Source organism: Astatotilapia calliptera, chromosome 8 (assembly GCF_964374335.1).
Source record: "Astatotilapia calliptera chromosome 8, fAstCal68.1, whole genome shotgun sequence".
Classification (NCBI taxonomy): Eukaryota; Metazoa; Chordata; class Actinopteri; order Cichliformes; family Cichlidae; genus Astatotilapia; species Astatotilapia calliptera.
In genome coordinates, this window is record NC_137429.1 from 2585982 (window position 1) to 2607077 (window position 21096).

The 21096-nt window shown below is 38.9% G+C and overlaps 1 protein-coding gene across 1 annotated transcript; it reads left to right on the forward strand.

Moving 5' to 3' along the window:
* Nucleotides 1-1725: 1725 nt before the first annotated feature.
* LOC113027978 (uncharacterized) lies at nt 1726-19947 on the forward strand. The gene is made up of 6 exons (XM_080305734.1): nt 1726-2110; nt 3359-3632; nt 5045-6648; nt 14233-15232; nt 15671-17152; nt 18704-19947. The coding sequence occupies exons 2-6, from the start codon at nt 3371-3373 to the stop codon at nt 19147-19149; spliced, it is 4794 nt and encodes a 1597-aa protein (XP_080161860.1). The 5' UTR covers nt 1726-2110; nt 3359-3370; the 3' UTR covers nt 19150-19947.
* Nucleotides 19948-21096: the final 1149 nt, after the last annotated feature.

The window sequence follows — 21096 nt, forward strand, 5'->3', positions numbered from 1 at the left end:
GGTAATTGGCTCCTTAACCTGATAACTGATTGTGCCACCACTGGCAGCAACGGTGCAGGGTTTTCCATCATGACCTGTTTAAGATCACACCAGAGCGTATGTGATTTAAGTCCAGACTTTATCTAGAATTTCGGGTTCCTTTTGGTCAGCAGTGGTTTTCTCCTTGGAGCTGCCCCATGAATGCCATTTTGCCCAGTCTCTTTCTTTTTCTTGAATCATTAACTGAGGGCAGTAATGAGTAGTAGTTAGGGTCTGGGGATCAGCAGTGAAAAAAAAACTATTCTATTCTATTATAATCTATTTTATTTTATTCTTTAAACAATCAGGAAGATGGCAAATACTTTGACACAGCACTGTATAGTGAAACCTGCACACTTAAGTTGTCCTCTTGTCAATAACAGGTACCATAGTGAAAGAAAATTTGAAACCAATATTTAACAGTATAAATGGGTAACACATTTGCAAAAGCAAATCACTGCTTTGGTTAGGATTGTCTACACAGTACAGTTTTGTAGCCTGCATCAGTTGAACGTAGTATATATCATGATTTACTGTACACTTTTGAGGCTTTATTTAAATATTTTTTTGGCTAATTTACAATCACAGATGTTCCTGATGTGCATGTGTTTGGGAGAAAGCTGGAGTAGCTGAAGGAGACTCCAGGGACAGGAAGAACGTGTAAACTTCTGCTAGGATCTCAACAGGAATCTTGTTGCTGTGAGGCAACACTGCCAGTCCACCTCTGAGCCATCCCATTAACAACTGTTACTTGCTATCAAGATGATAAAGTACACAGGTCACCTACTCAATCCTGTGGTTCGAACCAGTACACTGAAATCAAAAGAATTCATTTGATTAATACAATTTGAATTCATGCATCCCATGTCCTGTTTGCAAAGAAAAACATACTGCTTAGTAATCGTTACTATGCAATAACCAGAAACTCCTGAAATTGTCTATGATGATGATACGGTGAATGCGTGGTTACATATTTTTTGCAGTTGGTTTGACTAAAGTTGAGACTGGAGTGAGATAAACTTGTTTGTGTATGTTTTTTCTTTCTTTTGTGGGTTTCTTTTCAGGAGGTGACACAAACATAGTCTGTTATATCGTATTGTCCAAAGCTTTATTCAGCATTTTTTCTGTTTCTTTTTTACTATGTGCACAATGATGCTTTGCTTGTCCCTTTGAGTAACATTGTTGGTTATCAACAAAATAAAATACAAAAGAAAAAGGAATACAGTATTGGAAAGTAACCAAGTAAATTTAATTAAGTATTATATTTAAGTTCACTTTTTATGTTTTCTTTTTTGGCCGTTTCCTTTAGGATCTTTAGGGTTTCCATGGTCGATCATCTACCTGTCGCACCAACTCTCTGCATGTCCTCCTTCACCACATCCATGAATCTTATTTGAGGTCTTCCTCTTTTCCTCCTGCCTGGCAGCTCCATCTTTAACATCCTTTCTTTACTATCCCTCCTCTGTGCATGCTCAAACCATCTCAGACTCACCTCTCTATTTTTGTCTCAGTCGGGTTTTTATGTGCTTGATGTTATGTATTTCCATGTTAAAATACTGCACCTAACATTTAATACAAACGTTTAGTTGCTAGTTTAGATTTAAAAGATATGAATGAACAAATTTAAATAGTACCATATTTTTTTATATGTGAAACTATCCAGCAGTATCTAAAATAATCCAGTGCATCACCAAATACAGTAGGAGTGTGGGCTTTAATGAGTCATCGTGACTTGGCAGATTAATATGATTCTAATACTGACTATTTTTATACTTCCACCGTCATAATGCTGGTCATCTTCTATGATGACATAGCACGGGCGTAGGAACAGTCTGTTGTCTGGACTGTGTTGCAGGAGGGAAGAAAATAAAAGCGGGACTTGCTGTCATGTAGTTGGCCTTCTTGCTGCGGGATCGATGCTGCAGATAGATGCAGGAAAATCCTCGTGATTGATTAACACGGAGCAAAGTTTTGGAGCGTCACAAACACAAACCTGGAGAGGCATCCGCCGGAAGCGGCTCGCCCAGGTGGGCGTCAGTGAAGACGGACCGAGGTCAGAGTGACGCTGAAGCTGTCCGGGTCTGCTGCACAGGTAATTTATTCTGTCTGTGTGTGGATGCAGTTTGTTCTTTGGTAGCTGCTCATGTGCACGAGCGAAAACCTGCAGCAGGCAGCACATGTGCTCAGAGACATAACGTAAGGAGGAGACGTGGCACTCGGGAAATCCTGAGAAGTCTGTGGGCGTGGTCGATTAAGCCAAATAATAATAGTAATAATAATGTCCTACCAATTTTATTAATCGTTCCCTTCGACCTCAGTGAAAAACGTTATGCAGTCCGGGTGTGAAAGAGAAGTCAGATATTAGTGTGAGGGCGGAAGTGGCTCTGCTGAGGTGAAGCTGCAGAAAGAAGCAGCCCAACATGTCTGCAATATGTTGTTTAATGCATGCATCATCACCTCGTTACCAGTTTTATAAATAATAAATAGAAACATACATAAAGTGAAATTTATTACCCTGTAATGTCCTGCTGAAGAGATGATCCAGTTTTCCGCCTTCACTGAGATTTTCTGTGAGTCCGTTCTGTGCTGTTGCATTTTGGCGACATCTTATATTTAATACTGAGGTTAAGTGTCACAGCTAATCAAATAGTGCTGAGTGGATGAAGGGTTTAATTCTGGCATGTTAAACCAATCGTATTGTTGTGTTTGATTGTACTGAGTACTCTGCATATTAGTTTAACCAACTCTAACATACTGTAACTTTCACGTACTAAGACAGACTGGTGAATAGCTGCATTCACAGATATATGTTATGTAACAGTGCTTATTAATGTATAAAGTAAGGCATCTTTCTGTTATGGAGAAACTAAAGAAAGAACGAAACATGAATGCCGCTCTGTGTGCTCACTGCTGAGAAATCGCTGACCTCTGAAAGTCGACATACCTGACACAGACCTTAGAAACTCAGGTTTGAGTGTTTCCTTATTGATAGAGTGGGTGAGTTGACTCTGACTGATTCCAACATGCTGGCAATCTGCCTGCTTTCATGAATTTCATGACAGTTAATTGAAACCTTTCAACAATCTTTGTGAGAGTCATCGCAGTCAGCAAGAATCAGAGCTGGACAGGTTTGGCTTCCAGCAGGCGACGGTAAATACTTACAGTCATTCTCAGATGGCAAAAATGTGTGCAGTGGCAAAAAAAAAACACCCTTTTTTAAAATAATTTTGAGATACAGATATTTGTGTAATTAATTGTGTAATTACAGTTTCAAATCGTTATAGCTGCAATTTATGCACTGAGGACCTGTTTGAATACACAGTGTGCATGTGTGTTTCAGTGTTTCCTGCAGATGTTGCAGTCTGAGGAAGAAGTTCCCTGGAGCATGAGTCTGGACCTCGGCAATATTAAGGAGGAACAGGAGGATCTGCTCAATGACTCGGACGAAGCTGACTACATCAGGTTCTCAGTCACTGATGTTGCTGTGAAGAGTGAAGATGATGAAGACGGACCCCAGTTCTCACAGAGTAATCAGAGCCCAGCTGAAGAGAAAAACGAGGGAGAGCCTCCAGGCTTGTCTTCTTCTTCTGCTGCTGCTGCTTCACAGCTTGCAGGTATCAGGAATTTGGCTCATTTGATCTTGCAAACATTATTTTTGCAGTAAAAAAAATTAAAATAAAATTCCGCTCCCACGTCTGTTGGAGGTCTTTATCCTTCAAGCTCGGGTTCTCTACCAGAGGCCTGGGAGCTTGAGGGTCCTGCGCATAATCTTTGCTGCTGGAGATCTCGGATGTTGTTCCTGGGATTTAAAAAAGAGTCAGTAAGATTTAAAAATTCCTTTGCCATTTGCTTGTCAGGGCAGCACACGCGAATATTGAAGTCCCCAACAATAAGGACATGATCATATTTTGGCATAATTTCAGCCAACAGATCAGAAAAGTCATTTAAGAAGTCCTTATTGTATTTGAGGGGTCTGTAAACCACAGCACAGAGCACTGTGTGAGAGCGCCCTAGCTCAAACACACTCAGTTCAAAGCTACTAGGTGATGTTGAAAAGGACAGTGGTTTACATTTATACTGCTTCTTAAAAACAACCGCTAAACGCTGTTCCTGTGCTGCCATCATTAGTGTCTCTGTGCTGTCTTTCAGTCCAACTTTGCCCAGCCACTGGTAGAATTTCTGGATGTTAGCCACTTCCTCTATCTGCTGGTGGTACATACCGTGTAGGGACCTGTCCTTCCGTGATGGTGCCTCCTCTTCCTCCTCTTTCTTGGGTTTTTGCTGTTTGAGGTGTTGTGGCCATCTTCTCGCCACCTTATGTACTTGTCTCATCCTGGACTTGTCTCATCCTGGACTGTGGTACTGACACTGACCAGTCCCCGGCCTCCTTTCTTCCGCTTAGCGTACTGTCTCTAGGTATTGTACTTGGGGTGAAACCCTCCATGCATGCACAGTCTCATGTCTTTTGAGATCACCTAGTTGTGAAAATCTTTTATGACACACCCTACAACCAAAAGCTTTCTCGTATTGATGTAAATATCTTCATGATTAACTCTTTGAACAGTAGTTCTGATAAGACTTGTATTAGCTCTTTATATGTTTTCAATCATTTCATTTGATCTGTCTCCTGGTCAAATCCCACCCATACATGAATATGAAAAGATATCTGTTCTGAGCTTAATAGTCCTTTTTTTCAATTGTATTTATTTTTTGTTACTCAGTTGAAAGGCTAATATTTGAAGTCTGCGGATATCTTCAGATCAAATGTTATAATCTAAATATCTTACACATTTTATGGAAATGTATAACTTGATCTACATAGTCTTTCATTTTTTTAAAGCCCTTGTCAGTGTTTTGATGACGCAATAAAGGTGAGATGAACATAATTACACAATTATTAATTTTACTCAGTTTCCAAGAAAAGTTGCAAAAAATATTTATATTGCTCTAAATATTAATAAGCGGTCCAAGAAAATGTGTCAGTACACAGTCACAGCTGTGCTTGTGTCTTTATTGCTCCCTGCAGATGTCCAGCAGATCTTGGTGATTAAAGAAGAGGTTCCTTGGAGCTCATGCCATGATGACCTCCTCCACATTAAGGAGGAACAGGAGGAAATCCTACTTGGTTGTGAGGGAGAACAGCTTAATAGGCCAGAAGAGGATAACATCACCAGGTTCCCATTAACTGCTGTTTCCATAAAGAGTGAAGATGATGAAGAAAAACCCAAGTTCTTCCAGGCAGAGCCTCCAACCAGCAGCTCAGCTAAGCAGATAAAAACAGAAACTGATGCAGAAGACTGTGAAGCAGCAGAAACAGCCTGGAACGCAGATCTGAACACTCATATACACTCGAGGGCTGATGGAAAGGCTTCAGACTCTTATGAAACTGAAGTCAGTATTGATGATGACGATGATGAAGACGACGATGATGACTGGCAGGAACATTGGTCGGATTCTGAACTTGAAACAGAAGACAGTGACAGTGGCTGGAAGGAGAGCGGTACTGATGAGTCAGGAGTAAAAAGTGATATGAGAAGGGAGTCAGCAGAAGGGTCTACCAGCTGTTTGGTTAGTAAGAAATGGGTGAAGCAAAATGCAGAGTCACACATGACAGTCCTCACAGGAGAGAAACCGTTTGGCTGCAATGTTTGTAAAAAAAAATTTAGAGATCTCTACAACTTTAATAGACACATGAGAGGCCACACAGGAGAGAAACCGTTTAGCTGTGATGTTTGTGAAAAAAAATTTAGAGATCAGTATTATCTTAAGACACACATGAGAATCCACACTGGAGAGAAGCTTTTCACGTGCAGTGTTTGTGACAAAAGATTCACACAGAGTTTAAATTTCAAGACGCATATGAGAATTCACACGGGAGAGAAACCATTTAGTTGTGAGTCTTGTGGGAAACGGTTTAACCAAGAGGGAAATCTGAAGATGCACAAAAGACTCCACACAGGAGAGAAACCATTTGGTTGTGATTTTTGTGGCAAAAGATTTCACCAAGAGGGAAATCTGAAGATGCACAAAGCACTCCACACGGGGGAGAAACCGTTTGGTTGTGGAGTGTGTCATAAAAGATTTTCACAACTAGGTGATCTCAAAAGACATGAGACTGTGCATTCAGTGGACAAACCATTTAACTGTAGTATTTGTGATATAAATTTTACCCAGAAAAAGTATTTCGAGAGACACATGAATGTCCATTCAGGGGAGAGACCTTTTGGTTGTGATGTTTGTGGTAAAAGATTTAACACTAGGCGAAATCTTGAGATGCACACCAGAGTCCATACAGGAGAGAAACCGTTTGGTTGCGATGTTTGTAGTAAAAGATTTTCACAGATGGGAATTTTAAGGAGGCACATGAAAGTTCACATGGCAGAGAGACCATTTGGTTGTGACATTTGCAATAGAAGATTTAACAATAAGAGGAATTATGAGACACACATGAAAGTCCACACAGGAGACAAACCATTTGTTTGTGAAGTTTGTGGCAATCAGTTTGCACAGCTAGGAATACTGAAGAGACACATGCTAATTCACGCAGGAAAGAAACCATTTGGTTGTGACGTTTGTAAGAAAAGATATTTACGAGTAGAGGATCTAACAAGACACCAGAGTATCCACACATAAGAACATTCAGTTGTTCTTAATATGGTGAAAGATTAAAATGTAAAAAACATTTCAAGACATACCTGAGGGAAATCGTTTTGTTGTGATCATGTTAAATACCACCCTCTGGTTGTGATGAAAGATTAATGAAAATTTGTTGGGGGGTTTTTTAATTGGAAATTTTTACTATGACCAAATCTGTGTTTACTGTATGACAGTTACATATGTTAAATATGCAACATTGTTCAAAGCAAAGCTATAGTGGGAACTGATCTGGAAATACATATAGTATTTATTTTCAGTGTTAACTTTAGAGACTTAATGACCAGAGCCTTTATTAAATCATACTAGAAACCTCTAGCTATAGGTTAACATGAATACACTAAGAGTGTACTCACACTGGGTGATCAGCTAACTTCAATGTGCTCGAGCTGAGATGTTCAGAACAACTGAAATGTGCTTGGACCTGTAGCAAAGCACAGTGTGAGCTCACCGTAAGGCTGTTAGTTCTCAGCATTAATAATGGCAAAGAAGCTCTATTAACATTAAATTTAATGTCGAATCAGTGACTAACATAACAATGTCAAATTGGCCTCGCCTGATTTCACCATGTCCAGATGTCCAGATAAATGTTCGCTTTGTTGGAAACTTTCTGCCTGGTTTGCTTAGAAAAAATAGCAAATATGACTTTGATTTATGCAGCTGTCACTTTAAAAGCAACAGGACATGTTTGGAAACACCGTTCATGAAAATAAAAGCTCTGTATGGGGGTTGAGGAGCAGAGCAGAGCACAATGAAGAGCTTTTTTTTCAGTTGTGATTTTAAGCATACGACTTTAAACAAAATGTGATGCAAAGTGACTGCTGACTGTCTAAGAAATGTAGAAAAGTGATATAAAATATGAAATACAGAAAGTTAATTGCATGCAGTTGAAGGCAAACATTTGCATTCATAAAATGTACTCTGATATTAATCAAGTCACAGCTATATAAACACATCTAATTAATATAAGACACAAACACTCCTGTAGCAGAAGAACACAAGATGATCACTGATGTATAATGTTTACACATATAAATTGCTGATATGTGATAGTCTTCTTTGTTCTATGTGTAGCAGTCATCTGACTTGTGTATGCACACAGGAGCTGTGAAACATGCTCTCCCTGTGTGCGCTTCTAGGGAGAAGGAGGAGATTCTTCTGTGGTTTGCTTGAGTAAATCGCTAAAGTTTTGTTTGATGATGAATTGCAGACATTGTGCTTTAAACGCTGAGGGTTTCTCTTACTTTGGCCTTTGTTATCAGGCCTTCACAGACCTTGTTCGGTTTCTATCTGATCCCGTTTCAAAGGTTCATTAAATAATATAAAAAATACTTTGGAGACTCAAAGTCTTTTATTTGGTTTCAGCTTTCCACCTCAACATTTATTATTTCTCCACACTGAAAACACAGAGAAGTCAATCAGAGACCAGGTTAGAAAATGTAAGTGAACCACTGCAGCAGTGACTTCTAGAAAAGCCTCTTGTAGACAGACGTTCCAGATTTTCAGAGAAACATAGAAGATCATTTGAAAAAGCTGCAAACCAGCAATTTCAAAAGCAGTCTGGATTTTAATTTAAAATTTTTGGAGTGTCTAAAAGGAACACCTCATGCCTTTTAGAGAAAAACATTTACCACTCTGCTGTTCATAAAATCTGCATGATTAGAATAGGTTTTACTTTGTTACATATCTATTTAGTTTTTTTTAAATCTCATTTTTCTTTTGCTTTTTTTGCTTAAGTTTGACTTGTTTGTTTCTTGCTGAAATCTGATGACAGTATGAGAACTTCAGGTCATAGAGGTAGATAGACAAATGTAGGATGGCAGTGCTGTTGGATTTTTACAGTAAAAGAGAGGCAGCAGAATCTATGACACTGTTCTTTGTCCGTTTCCTTTCCTTGGATGAAACCAACTACATAAATAAATAAATAAAATATTATATTATATTACCTGTGTATAGTACTCGTTCATGGTGCTGCTTTTTTTATTTTTTATTTGGACTTTTGAAAGCCACTTCAGTGTCAATACCATTTTCATCAAAGATGCACTCAGGTCTGGGGACTTCAATTCTGTTTGTTTTACACAGCACCAAATCACAAGAACAGTCACCTCAAGGCGCTTTATATTGTAACGTAGACCCTACAATAAGACATACAGAGAAAAGCCAACATTCATATGACCCCTATGAGAAAGCAGTTTGTCGACAGTGGGAAGGAAAAACTCCCTTTTAACAGGAAGAAACCTCCGGCAGAACCAGGCTCAGGGAGGGGGCATCTGATGCTACCAGTTGGGATGAGAGAAGGAAAACAGGATAAAGACATACTGTGGAAGAGAGACAGAGATTAATAACAAGTGTGATTTAATGCAGAGAGGTCTATTAACACATAGTGAGTGAGAAAGATGACTGTAGAAGAAATATTGCAGCATAACTAAGGTAGGATTCAGGGTCAAGCAAGGCAAAAAGGAAAGTTTGAATCCTAATCTTAAAAGTAGAGATAGGGTCCGTCTCCTGAATCCAAACTGGAAGCTGGTTCCACAGAAGAGGGGCCTGAAAACTGAAGGCTCTGCCTCCCATTCTACTTTTAAATACTCTAGGAACAACAAGTAGGCCTGCAGAGCGAGAGCGAAGTGCTCTAGTGGGGTGATATGGTACTACAAGGTCATTAAGATAAGATGGGGCCTGATTATTTAAGACCTTGTATGTGAGGAGCAGGATTTTGAATTCAATTCTGGATTTAACAGGGAGCCAATAATGGGGAGGCAATATAGGAGAAATATGCTCTCTCTTTCTCGTCCCTGTCAGGACTCTGGCTGCAGCATTTTGGATTTACTGAAGGCTTTTAAGGGAGTTTTTAGGACATCCTGATAATAATGATTTACAGCAGTCCAGCCTAGAAATTATAAATGCATGAGCTAGTTATTCACTCTAATACAGGATATTTCTAATTTTAGAGACATTGCGCAAATGGAAGAAAGCAGATTTTATTGTAAACATAAATGGGGGGCTAGCAAAAAAGCTTGGGAACCACTGATCTCTAAGTGTTTCGTTCACTAGCAAACTGACCGGCCACTTTGTTAGGTTCACCTGTTCTGCTGCTCATTAAAGCAAATATTTAATTAACCAGTCATAAAGCAGCAACTCACTGCATTTAGGCATGTAGACATGGTCAAAATGACCCGCTGCAGATGAACCTGAGCAACAGAATAAAGAAAAGCAGTTTAAGGGATCTTGAAGGTGGTTGTTTGGCTTCTTAGTAACAGCTGGGAGTCAAATGTCACCTACCTGAGTGTTGTTACTGAGCATGTCCATCACCTCATGACCACAGGGTTCCTATCTTCTGATGGCTGCTCCCGACATGACATACACCATGTCACAAGGTTTGAAAAACTCTGACTGGTGAACATGATATTGAACACTGCACTCAAAATTATAAAAATGTTTCCATCAAGTTTGCCCAACCCAGTACTAACAAGGTGTACCTAATGAAGTGGCCTATATAGGGAGACATACGTGTTGTTCTTTTCTTTTCTTTTCTTTTCTTTCTTAAAAAAATATGAATATTATTTTCAGTATTTGACCACATTGAAGCATAATGCATAAAAACTGTTCAAAATTATAAGAAAATTATCAAAGAAAGTCGAAGAAAAAAAGAGCAGGCATTGATTTTTTTATTTTCTATTTACTATATTTAAATACATTTTAGGATTTCTGGGGAAAATATCTGATTGACTAATAACAACAGCTGAATGTCAGCTGAATGCATTACTATTCAGTAAATTACTGCGGGTGATGACGGGGGTAGGAACCGTCTACTAGGTGCACTGTGTCGGAGGGGAACAAAACAAAGGTCGGACAGACTAGCCGTGTGTTGTGTTTCGCTTGTAGAGGGATTTCTCCTCATTTCCGTGTCACGTATCTTGTGTTTTAGAGGTTTGAGAAGTTACAATCAGAGGAAAGGAGGATCGTAAAGTAAAGGAGCGAAAACACGGAGATCAGAAATGAAACTCGCCCGGGAGGACCCCGCGGAAGACGGGCGGGCTGATGCTGCCTGTTTCCTCCTCCTGTACAGGTAAATGACCCTTCCTGCGAATATCTGACAGCAAACAGGCGTCCCGATTTTACCTGTATGGACCGGTGTTGTGCCTAAAAATGATCGTCTGTAAAAAGATGATTTCTGGTATATCCTTTATTTATCCAGTTAAAAAAAGTCTCATTGACATTAAAATGTCAAAAAACGTCATCTGACCAAGAGGACAGCAGAAATGACAACAAATATAACAATAGTTCTGTAAACATATTTCAAGTTGACAAAAGAGTACCGGATTGGTTATAATGTAAGTACAATAACCCCGAGTTATAAAGATACTTGAAAATCAGTTTTTTTTTTAACATATAACCGCTTTGTAAACCATATTCACCGAAGTCTATTTACCAATATACGTGAAGATGTTACACTTAAAGAAAGCATACAGAAACTTTGGAAATCAGTTTTTGCCATTCGATCACTTTTTGGCACAAGAAAAAGTTTTTTTTTTTGGAATTTATCCTCGTTATTTGTTCTTAAGGGACTCCAAACACAGTTGGTGTGTTTTATAACTAACACGTGATCTGGACCCAGGCTTAAACTCGGTCCTGTGTTTGAGCCGAAACAGTCTTAGAGGATATTAGGGCAGTTCAGGGCGTTTTATTTCACTCTGTCCTTTTGCACAGATAACCGGCTGTTTATTGAAGAGTGAAAATTAAAGGTTTAATCACAGAAATGCTGCCATTGCATTCATATGCACCATATGAATGCAAATCACAAGCCAGTAACCTCATACTTTATATACGGGGTGGCTGTAGCTCAAGTGGCAGAGCAGGTCAGCCACTAATCAGAAGGTCGGTGGTTCGATCCCAGGCTGCCTCCTGGCTGCCAAATATCCTTGGGCAAGATGCTAACCCCACGTTTGCCTACTGGTGGTGGTCAGAGGGCCCGGTGGCGCCAGTGTCTGCCTCTGTCAGTGCGCCCCAGGGCAGCTGTGGCTACAATGTAGCTGCCATCACCAGTGTGTGAATGAATGGGTGAATGACTGAATGTAGTGTGAAGCGCTTTGGGGTCCTTAGGGACTAGTAAAGCGCTATACAAATGCAGCCATTTACCATACGCAGAAACACTAGAAATTAACTTTACAAAGTGCTTTGGATGAGAATTACAGACGTAATTTAAAGGAGATTACTGATTCTGTGAGCCTTATCTGCTCAGCAGGTTCTTTCAAAGTCGAGGTCACCTTTAGATTTTGGACCCGATAGGAGGGCTGGCCCTGAGGATCTGAGGCTGCACGCTGGGTCATCTGGCATCAATGTTTTGTGCTAAATGTGAAAATGATAAGCAAGTTACACAAAAGTCCTGCTGAAAATCTTTCTATTTATTCTTATTGCTCATTAGTATTTGAAAACTCTGCAGAGAGCATCTCCAAAAGTTGATTCTGTTCATCTGGACATAGCGTTTTGTTTGAGAAACGTTTCGTCACTCATCCAAGTGACTTCTTCAGTCTCAGCTGAACTGATTTTAGTTCATGAGCTGCACACAGACAGATTTGATCTCACGTGTAAAAAGTACCTGATTTATGATGTTTAAGACTTGTAAAGGTATCCATTATTAGACTAGTGACAAACATCTCTGCACGAATTATTCAGTTTCATTAACTTCATGCCATTCAGCATGAGAATGGTTCTGTTTCTACCATTTTCCACTCAACTTAAGAAACTTGTGAACTGTCCTATTTCAAAACATTTTTCACATTGGGTTCTTTTCAAAAGATTAAAAAAGGGAACGTAAACACATTGTAGGCAACTTTAAAGTGAAACTATTTCTTTTGAGGTTTCACAGAAAAATAAAAATGAATGAGCTTGTCTGTGTTTTATTGCATGTATTTAATAAATCTTACTTGACACTTTTAACACTTAAAAGCAAACAGCTGTTTGTTTTTGCACATAAAATATTTCCATATATACAGGATTGGCACTTAAAAAAAATCGTGTAATTTTTTTTACGATCACTGTTTCTTGTCCAAGTGACAATTTATCTACATGTACACATAGGTTTCTTAGTGGTTATATTAAGATAAGATAAGATAAGATAACCTTTATTAGTCCCACACGTGGGAAGTTTGTTTTGTCACAGCAGGAAGTGGACAGTGCAAAAGTTATGACGCAAAAATTAGAATACAATAAGAATAAATACAGTACACAGCTGTACAGAATAGAATAAAATAAAATACTATATACAGTAGAATAAAATAAATATACAATAAGATAAAAATAGAATACAAATACAAATACTATATACAACTGAGTAAAAATACAACGATGACAGAAAGGATTATTGCACTTAGTATTATTGCATAAGTAATTGCATTGAGTAACCGACTTATTATTGAGATTTGTGCAATCATAATTTCAGCCAGCTGTGAGGGGCTCTGCAGTGGGGATGCCTCGAATAAAGAGCCTTCATCCTGATGACCACACACGCTTCAGGTCTGAGTCGGCAAAAGTCAGGAGAGATCTGGGTGAGTGACACCATAATAACATGACTGATTAACACTTAGTTAAGTGTTAATTAAGCATTATTAAAGAGTGAAGTGATAATTAATAATGTATACTTGTCACTAATCATTTTATACAGTAGATTTGTTTATTCTTTTTTTGAAAAGCTTTTCATTATTCATCAGAATTTTTTGAGTTGTTAAAACTCTTATTTTAAATGTAAATCACAAAGTGAGACTGCCTGATTACTACTAAAACTTATCAATGGCCTGATAATATCAGCTGATATTAGCTATTTGCCAGCCAATCAGACTGACAATGGCTGATAAATCAAATGATCCTTGAAAGTTGAACAAGTAAAGAAGAGACAGGAGGAACACAGTTCAAACACTTTATAAGTGTTGCTGTTGCACAGACAGTCCACCAGAGGGCAGTCTGCATTTTTTTAAAATTAATTAATTAATTATTTTTTAATCTTTGTACAGCACTTTGTCCAACATTTTATTGTTATTAAATGTGCTATATAAATAAAGTAAAGTAAAAGCATCTTCCCTGTTTGCAATGCACATGTTTGGAACACCAAAAACACAGCAACCAGCTGATCTGAACAGAGTAGATGAATAACTACGCATAATAAGTGTTAGGAAAAGCTGTTTTGATATCATGTGTCTGAAGAAAATAAAACATCTGATTTTTTTTTTAAGTTGCCAAATATTTGTATTGGTGTTATAAATACTCCACCGGCCGAGCTCTAACCAGCACAGTGTCGGTGTCTGTTTTATGGATATCAAAGTCATTCCCCAATGTCCTCCAAAATCACAAATCAATTTCAAATTACATTAAAAAAAATACTAAAGAAATTACAAATTTGGTATGGCTCTTTGCAACTACGCAAAGTGACAGTTGAGCATAATGTACAGATGTGTTTTAATGCTTCCTGCAGATGTTCAGCAGATGTTGCAGATTGAAAATGAAGTTCCCAGCATCCCTAATCTGGACCAGCAGGACTCAGACCTCCTTCACATAAAGAAGTAACAGGAGGAGCTCTTGATGACTCAGGAGGCAGAGCAGCTAAATGGGTTAGGGGACACTGAAATTACCAAGGTCCCAATCACTGCTGTGATGAGTGAGGGTGATGAAGAGAAACCTCTGTTCTCACAACTTCATCAGGGACCAGCTGAAGCCAGCATAGAGGCAGAGCCTCGAAACAGCAGCTCAGCCAAACAGATAAAAACAGAAACTGTTGGAGGACCAGAATCAACCAGGTACCCAGATGTTTACAGTCATCTACATCCAAGTACTGATGGAAAGCCTTTAGACTCTTATGAGACTGAAGTTTGCATTGATGATGGTTGGCAGGAGGCTTTGTCCAATTCTGGACCTGAAGACAGTGACACTGTAGATTCACAGATGACAGAAAACACAGAAGAGAAACCATTCAGCTGTGATTTCTGTGGACAGAAATTTAAGAGAGACTCAAATCTTAAGACGCACATTAGAGTTCACACAGGAGAGAAACCATTTAGTTGTAAGATTTGTGAACGAAGTTTTAGAAATCAGTATAATCTAAACCGACACATGAGAGTCCACACAGGAGAGCAACCGTTTGGCTGTGATGTTTGTAATAAACGATTTTCCCATCCAGGGTCTCTGAAGAGACACCAGAATGTGCACACAGGAGAGAAACCGTTCAGCTGTAGCATTTGCAATAAGAAATTTAGACAGAGGATTCATTTCAAGAGACATATGAGAGTCCATACAGGAGAGAAACCATTTGGTTGTGATGTTTGTTGTAAGAGATTTAACTGTAAGAGAAATCTGAAGACACACATGAGAGTCCACACAGGAGAGAGACCGTTCGGCTGTGATGTTTGTAAAAAAAGCTTTTCACAGCCAGGAATTTTAAAGAGACACATGAGCGTCCACACAGGAAATAAGAGTCTTCAGCCAGCTCAAACCAGAGATCTCCGATTGGCTGGTGCCATATCTGCATGGCCCACATCACAGCTGGTTCAGACACAAGACACAAGAGATCTAGGTAAGTGACATACATCAGTCTGTCTATAATATACAACAAATATTTAACATGTGCTTGTGGGGATAGGTTAATTGATTAATCTAAATTGTCACTAGGTGTGAATGTGAGTGTGAATGGTTGTCTGTCCCTATGTGTTAGCCCTGCGACAGACTGGCGACCTGTCCAGGGTGTACCCCGCCTCTCGCCCTATGACAGCTGGGATAGGCTCCAGCGCCCCCCGCGACCCTGAAAAGGATATGCGGAAGCGAATGGATGGATGGATGGATATTTAATATGTAACAATGCCAATTGTTTTCAGTGGAAAACACTTGGTTTTCTGTGTTGTTGTTTTTTTTTTTCATTTTAAAATTTGTATTAGATTCCAAAATCATTTGTGTAATATTAAAAACTTTAATAGGATTTGTGTCATATGTTTCCATAATTGTGTGTGTGTTTCAGCTACAGCGGCAAGACCTGGACATCTTGCAGATGTCCAGGTCTTGCAGGTTGAAGGAGAGGTTTCCTGCAGCCCGAGTCATGACCAACAGGATCCAGACATCCTCTGTATTAAAGAGGAACAGGAGGAACTGCTGGATGGGCAGGAAGAGGCTGACATCACCAAGGTCCTAATCACAGCTGTTCCTGTGAAAACTGAAGACGATGAAGAGAAGTCACAGTCCTCAGAACTGCATCAGAGATTATCTGAAAACAACACAGAGGGAGAGCCTCCAACCAGTAGCTCAGCAAAACAGATAAAAACAGAAACTGATAACTGTGGATTACCAGAAGCAGACAAGAACCTGGATTTAAATATTAATTTACAACCAAAAACTGATGGAATTGTTTTAGAATCCTATGAGACCGATGTCAGTATTGATGGTGACGAATGGCAGGTGCCTTTGTCAGATTGTGGATGTGGGACTGAAAACAATGAGAAGGGTTTAAAGAAGAAGAAATCACTTGAGTCAGTAGTAAAAGGTAATGTGGACCGTAAAACCGCCAAAAAGAAATTTACCTGCTCTGAGTGTGATAAACAGTTTGTTTACAAGCAGTCTCTTCAGAGGCATGTGGCACGCCGTTCAGCAAAAAAGGCTTCGAACTGTTTGGTTAATAGTGCGTGTTTTAGAGGAAAGCAAAAAACTGCATCACAGGCCAGAAATCAAAGAGAAGCGAACCCACTGAACTGTGATCTCTGTGGACAAAAATGTACCAGTAAAAGAAATCTGAAGGCACACATGAGAATCCACACCGGAGAAAAACCATTTAGTTGTAACGTTTGCGGAAAAAGCTTTCGACATCAGTATACCATCGATAGACACATGCGAATCCATACAGGAGAGAAACCCTTTGGTTGCAGTGATTGTAGTAAACGGTTTGCACAGCTCGGCGATCTTAACCGGCACAAGGCCGTCCACACTGGTTTGAAACCTTTCAGCTGTATTGTCTGTGGTAAAAAATTTAGGCAAAGGAACCATTTTAAGAGACACATGAGAGTCCACACCGGAGAAAAACCGTTCATTTGTGATGTTTGCGGCAAAAGCTTTAATTGTAATAGAAATCTTAGGACGCACATCAGAATCCACACAGGAGAGAAACCATATAGCTGTGACGTTTGTGGTAAACGATTTTTAGAGCAAGCTATTTTAAAGAGACATGCAAGCATCCACACAGGAGAGAGGCCGTTTGTTTGTGATAAGTGTAATAAAACATTTAAGTGTAAGAGAAATCTTACAGCACACATGAGAGTCCACACAGGAGAGAAACCATTCGGTTGTAATGTTTGCAGTAAAAGGTTTACACAATCTGGGATTTTGAAGAGGCACATTAGCGTCCACACTGGAGAAAAGAGCGTTCGCCTGGTGGAAGCCACCGCCGTGGGTTCAAAGTCCCCAAAACTGGTACCAGCCACGTCTGAAATGGTGCAGATGAAAAGAAGTGTAGGTAAGTGACACACATTTGTGTAAACAATTTTTACTGTACATCAAGTATATTAAATCACTTTGTAATAGCACTGTCTCCAGTATGTTTGGGTGTCATATGGATTTTTTCCAATATTAGCTCTAACTGGAGATGAGAATTGAGGAACCGTTCCAAAATTCTTACATTTCACGAATTTTTAAACTTTTGCATATTGCAGTCAGGCTTCTGAGAGAACTGCATAACATTTGCACTGCCAAGACCTGCTACATGGACATGATGCCACTGGTTGACAAAGTGCTTTAAAAAACGCTTTTACTCATGTCGTGGAGCATAGGTGGCCACTGAGTAAATTCTGAATTTTGAGGTCACATTTAAATTGTAATTGTAAATATTTATTCCTTGATATACATACTAAAATATGAAACATGCAAATACCATCATATTAAATTGTGTTAGATGTGGGAAGCTAGATTTCTTAGGGAAAAAAAGAAATGTATTTCATGTCCAGTACTGTGCAGAAGTCAATTTCTTTATACTTTGCTAGAAAAATTTAACATGTGTGCAGGGGCTTATTGAAATATCTGCGAACATACATGAAAATATGAGACAAAACCAGAGTTTGAACAATTCTTACAGGCTTGAAAGTCAGTACTTGGCGTGACCATCTTTATTCTTTAACACAGCTTGAACTCTCTGAGGCAGCTTTCTGTAATTTCTTTAAGTAGTCTTCAGGAATAGTTCTTCAGGCAAAGAACAGTCAAAGCTTCTTTGCATGTTTCTGGCTTTTGCTCTGTTCTGCCGGGATGATCCCACAGCGCTCCAGTGGTGTTGAGGTCTGGGTAATGGCTGTAATGCAGCTCCAAACCATAGACAGAAGCTTCACCGTGTTTTACAGATGGCTCTAGACTCTCACCATTGTACCTCTCTCCTGACCGCCTCTGTATTTTCTGCTGATGATTTGATCAAATTCGAATTCCGTCCATCAGACCTGTTGCCACTAATTTTCAGTCCAGTTCTTGTGTAAATGTTGATACCTCAGCCTCTCCCTGTTTCCCTTCATTAACAATAGCTTCTTGACAGGTTCCCTTCCACAGAGATCATTTCTCATGAGGCTTAATAGAACAGTAGATGGATGTGCTGAAGGGTGTGTCAGCTATTATTTTCTGAAAGACTGGGCCTAAGCAGCATTCTGAAAAACATTTTGACCCAACCAGTTGCGGCAGATGGCCGCCCCTCCCTGAGCCTGGTTCTGCCAGAGGTTTCTTCCTGTTAAAAGGGAGTTTTTCCTTCCCACTGATGGTAAGTTCTTGCTCATAGGAGGTTGTCTGATTGTTGGCATTTTCTCTGTCATTGCCGGGTCTTTACCTTACAGTATGATGTGCCTTAAGGTGACTGTTTGACACTATATAAATAATATAATATAAACTGAATAGAAGTGTACATTAAAATATGCATATTGAAACTTGTTTTCACAGGGTGATAAAATCAGAATTGAATTATGATTTTACCAGTTATTTCCAAACTTCTTGAATTAGTCAATATTTGGTTGTTGTTTGGTTGTTTTTCCTGCAGATGTCGGGCACACAGAAGAGACTCCCTGTATCCAAGAGGACCAGGATCCAGAGCCCCTCCATGTAAAGGAGGAGCAGAAGGAACTTCTGGCTGGTTGCGAAGACAAGAAGTTATATTTGATGGAGGAGGTTAAAATCACCATGTACCCATTTACTGCCGTTCCTGTTACGAGTGAAGATGAGGAGGAGGAGAAATCCAAGTTCTCACAGCTTCATCAAGACAATATTGACACAAAGCCTCCACCCAGTGTCCCAGCTGAACAGAAAACAGATGGGGAGGACTGTGGGGGACCAGAACCAGGCAAAAACACAGATCTCAAAAGTCATTTACAGCCACATAATGCTGGAACTGTCAGTATTGATGATAAATATGAAGATGATGATGATGTTGGTGACTGGCAGGAACCATTGTCAGATTCTGAACCTGAAACCGAAGAAAATGGTTAGCAGGAGATCAGGGCTCCTGAGTCTGGGATGTAACACTGCCCAAAAAAATCCTTTTCCTGCTTTCGAGTTTGCTCAACTCAAGATGACAAGTCATGTAGGTGAAAGGGCTTCAAGCTGTTTGGTTTAGGTGGATGAGAGTTTAACCAAAATACAAATTTTAAAGCACACCAAGAACCAAAAGCACTCAAATGGTAGTGCTTGCAGTAAAAGATTTGCACAAGAGGAGATTCAGTGTGCTATAGAAAGTCATTAATGTCAGTAATGATGAATTTTTATGTTAGCACATAACTTGCATCTAAATTATTTTTCTTTTTTTTAATCTTAAGTTGTTATTGTGTCCAAATTTGCTTTCATCATGAGTTCGAAAACACTCTCACACTTACCACTAGAGCCACCAAATGGGGTTTATTTTGATCCTTTGGTATTTTAAAAATGGTGTAGGCATGGTGAAGCAGGTACCAGTTCAATCTGCCTCCTCCCCACTATGGTTCTAGTGTTAATCACATCATATAATTTCATGACATTATTTGGAACTAGTCTTAAATATGCAATATTACACTAATTCTGCCAAGGGAACCAGTTTGGAAATGCTTAAGTATAATCTTCTTTCAGTGGTTTTCAGAAAACTGACCACCTGTCGTTATTGGAGGTTCTGGAAGCAGATCGTCTTTCTGTCATTGAAAATTAAATGAAGAAGAAAAGACTCAGTTTAATTTTTAGCTACATGATTGTCTTTTAAATTGCAACTTTTGGAGGAAGTTTGAATGTTCACAAAATAATAAAATGTTCTCAACTGTTCGTATTTGTCCTGATCAGTTATGAACTTGGACCATTAAACCAGTTCTGGTCTGACAGTGTTACAGGTTTACTTACTGCTACAGTTGATGTTTTAGTTGCCAGTGTCTGTTTCTTCATGAGGTGCGTTAGGACCTTTGCTCACCTGCCTCAACCTGAGACCAAAGTTAGAGAACTAATGTTTCCTCAAGGTCAAAGGTTAATTATATCATACTGTGAAGGACATGGATGTAACTGAAGCATATTTCATAATTAGAACATATTTTTTCCACAGTACAAAACATAAATATATATTTTTAAAAGATTGTCACTTGTCTCCCATGATATATGTTTCAGATGATGAAGCATAAAGGATGGTCCAGTTTATAAAGATAAAGGAGGTAATAAAGGAAGCACTACTCTTTAGTATTTAGAGAATTTCACCCTGTTTTGATGACTGCTGTGCAGACAAAGATTACTTCACTTGCTTAGGAATTTTCCTAAGGAAAATTCAGTCATCCATCCACAATGCCGTTTGATTAGCAAAGATAAAAACTTTTCATTATGAAAGTGAATTCGGTAAAGGTCACATTTGATGAGATGTACACTCAATATAATCTGAGTTTCATGGGTGGAGTCATACATTGCTTTTTTAAAAATTTTTACTGGCTTCAAGATTAAACTGCAATAAAAATGTCAAATTATGTTTTATTTGTACAATAATAAATAAAACTATTCATATTAGCTCCAGGTGCAATATTTAAATATTATACACTTGAAGGGACCATCGGTCATAACCCAACAAATTAAATGTTTGTGATTCTGAAATGGCTTTTTGCATGAGGGTTCAAATAATGATAAAGAGTTAAAGCAAGAGACAAACACAGTTGCCCGATGGCCAGCCAAAGATACTGACGTAACATTTCTTTGTAATGATGTCAAACACCCTGAAATTGGAAAACTATTCATCAGTTAACTATTTATTTAATATATTTTGTTCAGCTTATATTTAAAGTAGATAAGACACAAAACAGAAAATAAATGAAAAACAGTGAACCTGATCTGGCTGTATGTTGTCCTCAAACTAAAATGACTTCTTAGGATTTCTTTCGCCACAAAGACTGTTTTGCATGAATCGGAACTGGAGGTTAATTTTACTTTTTAAACTTTAAC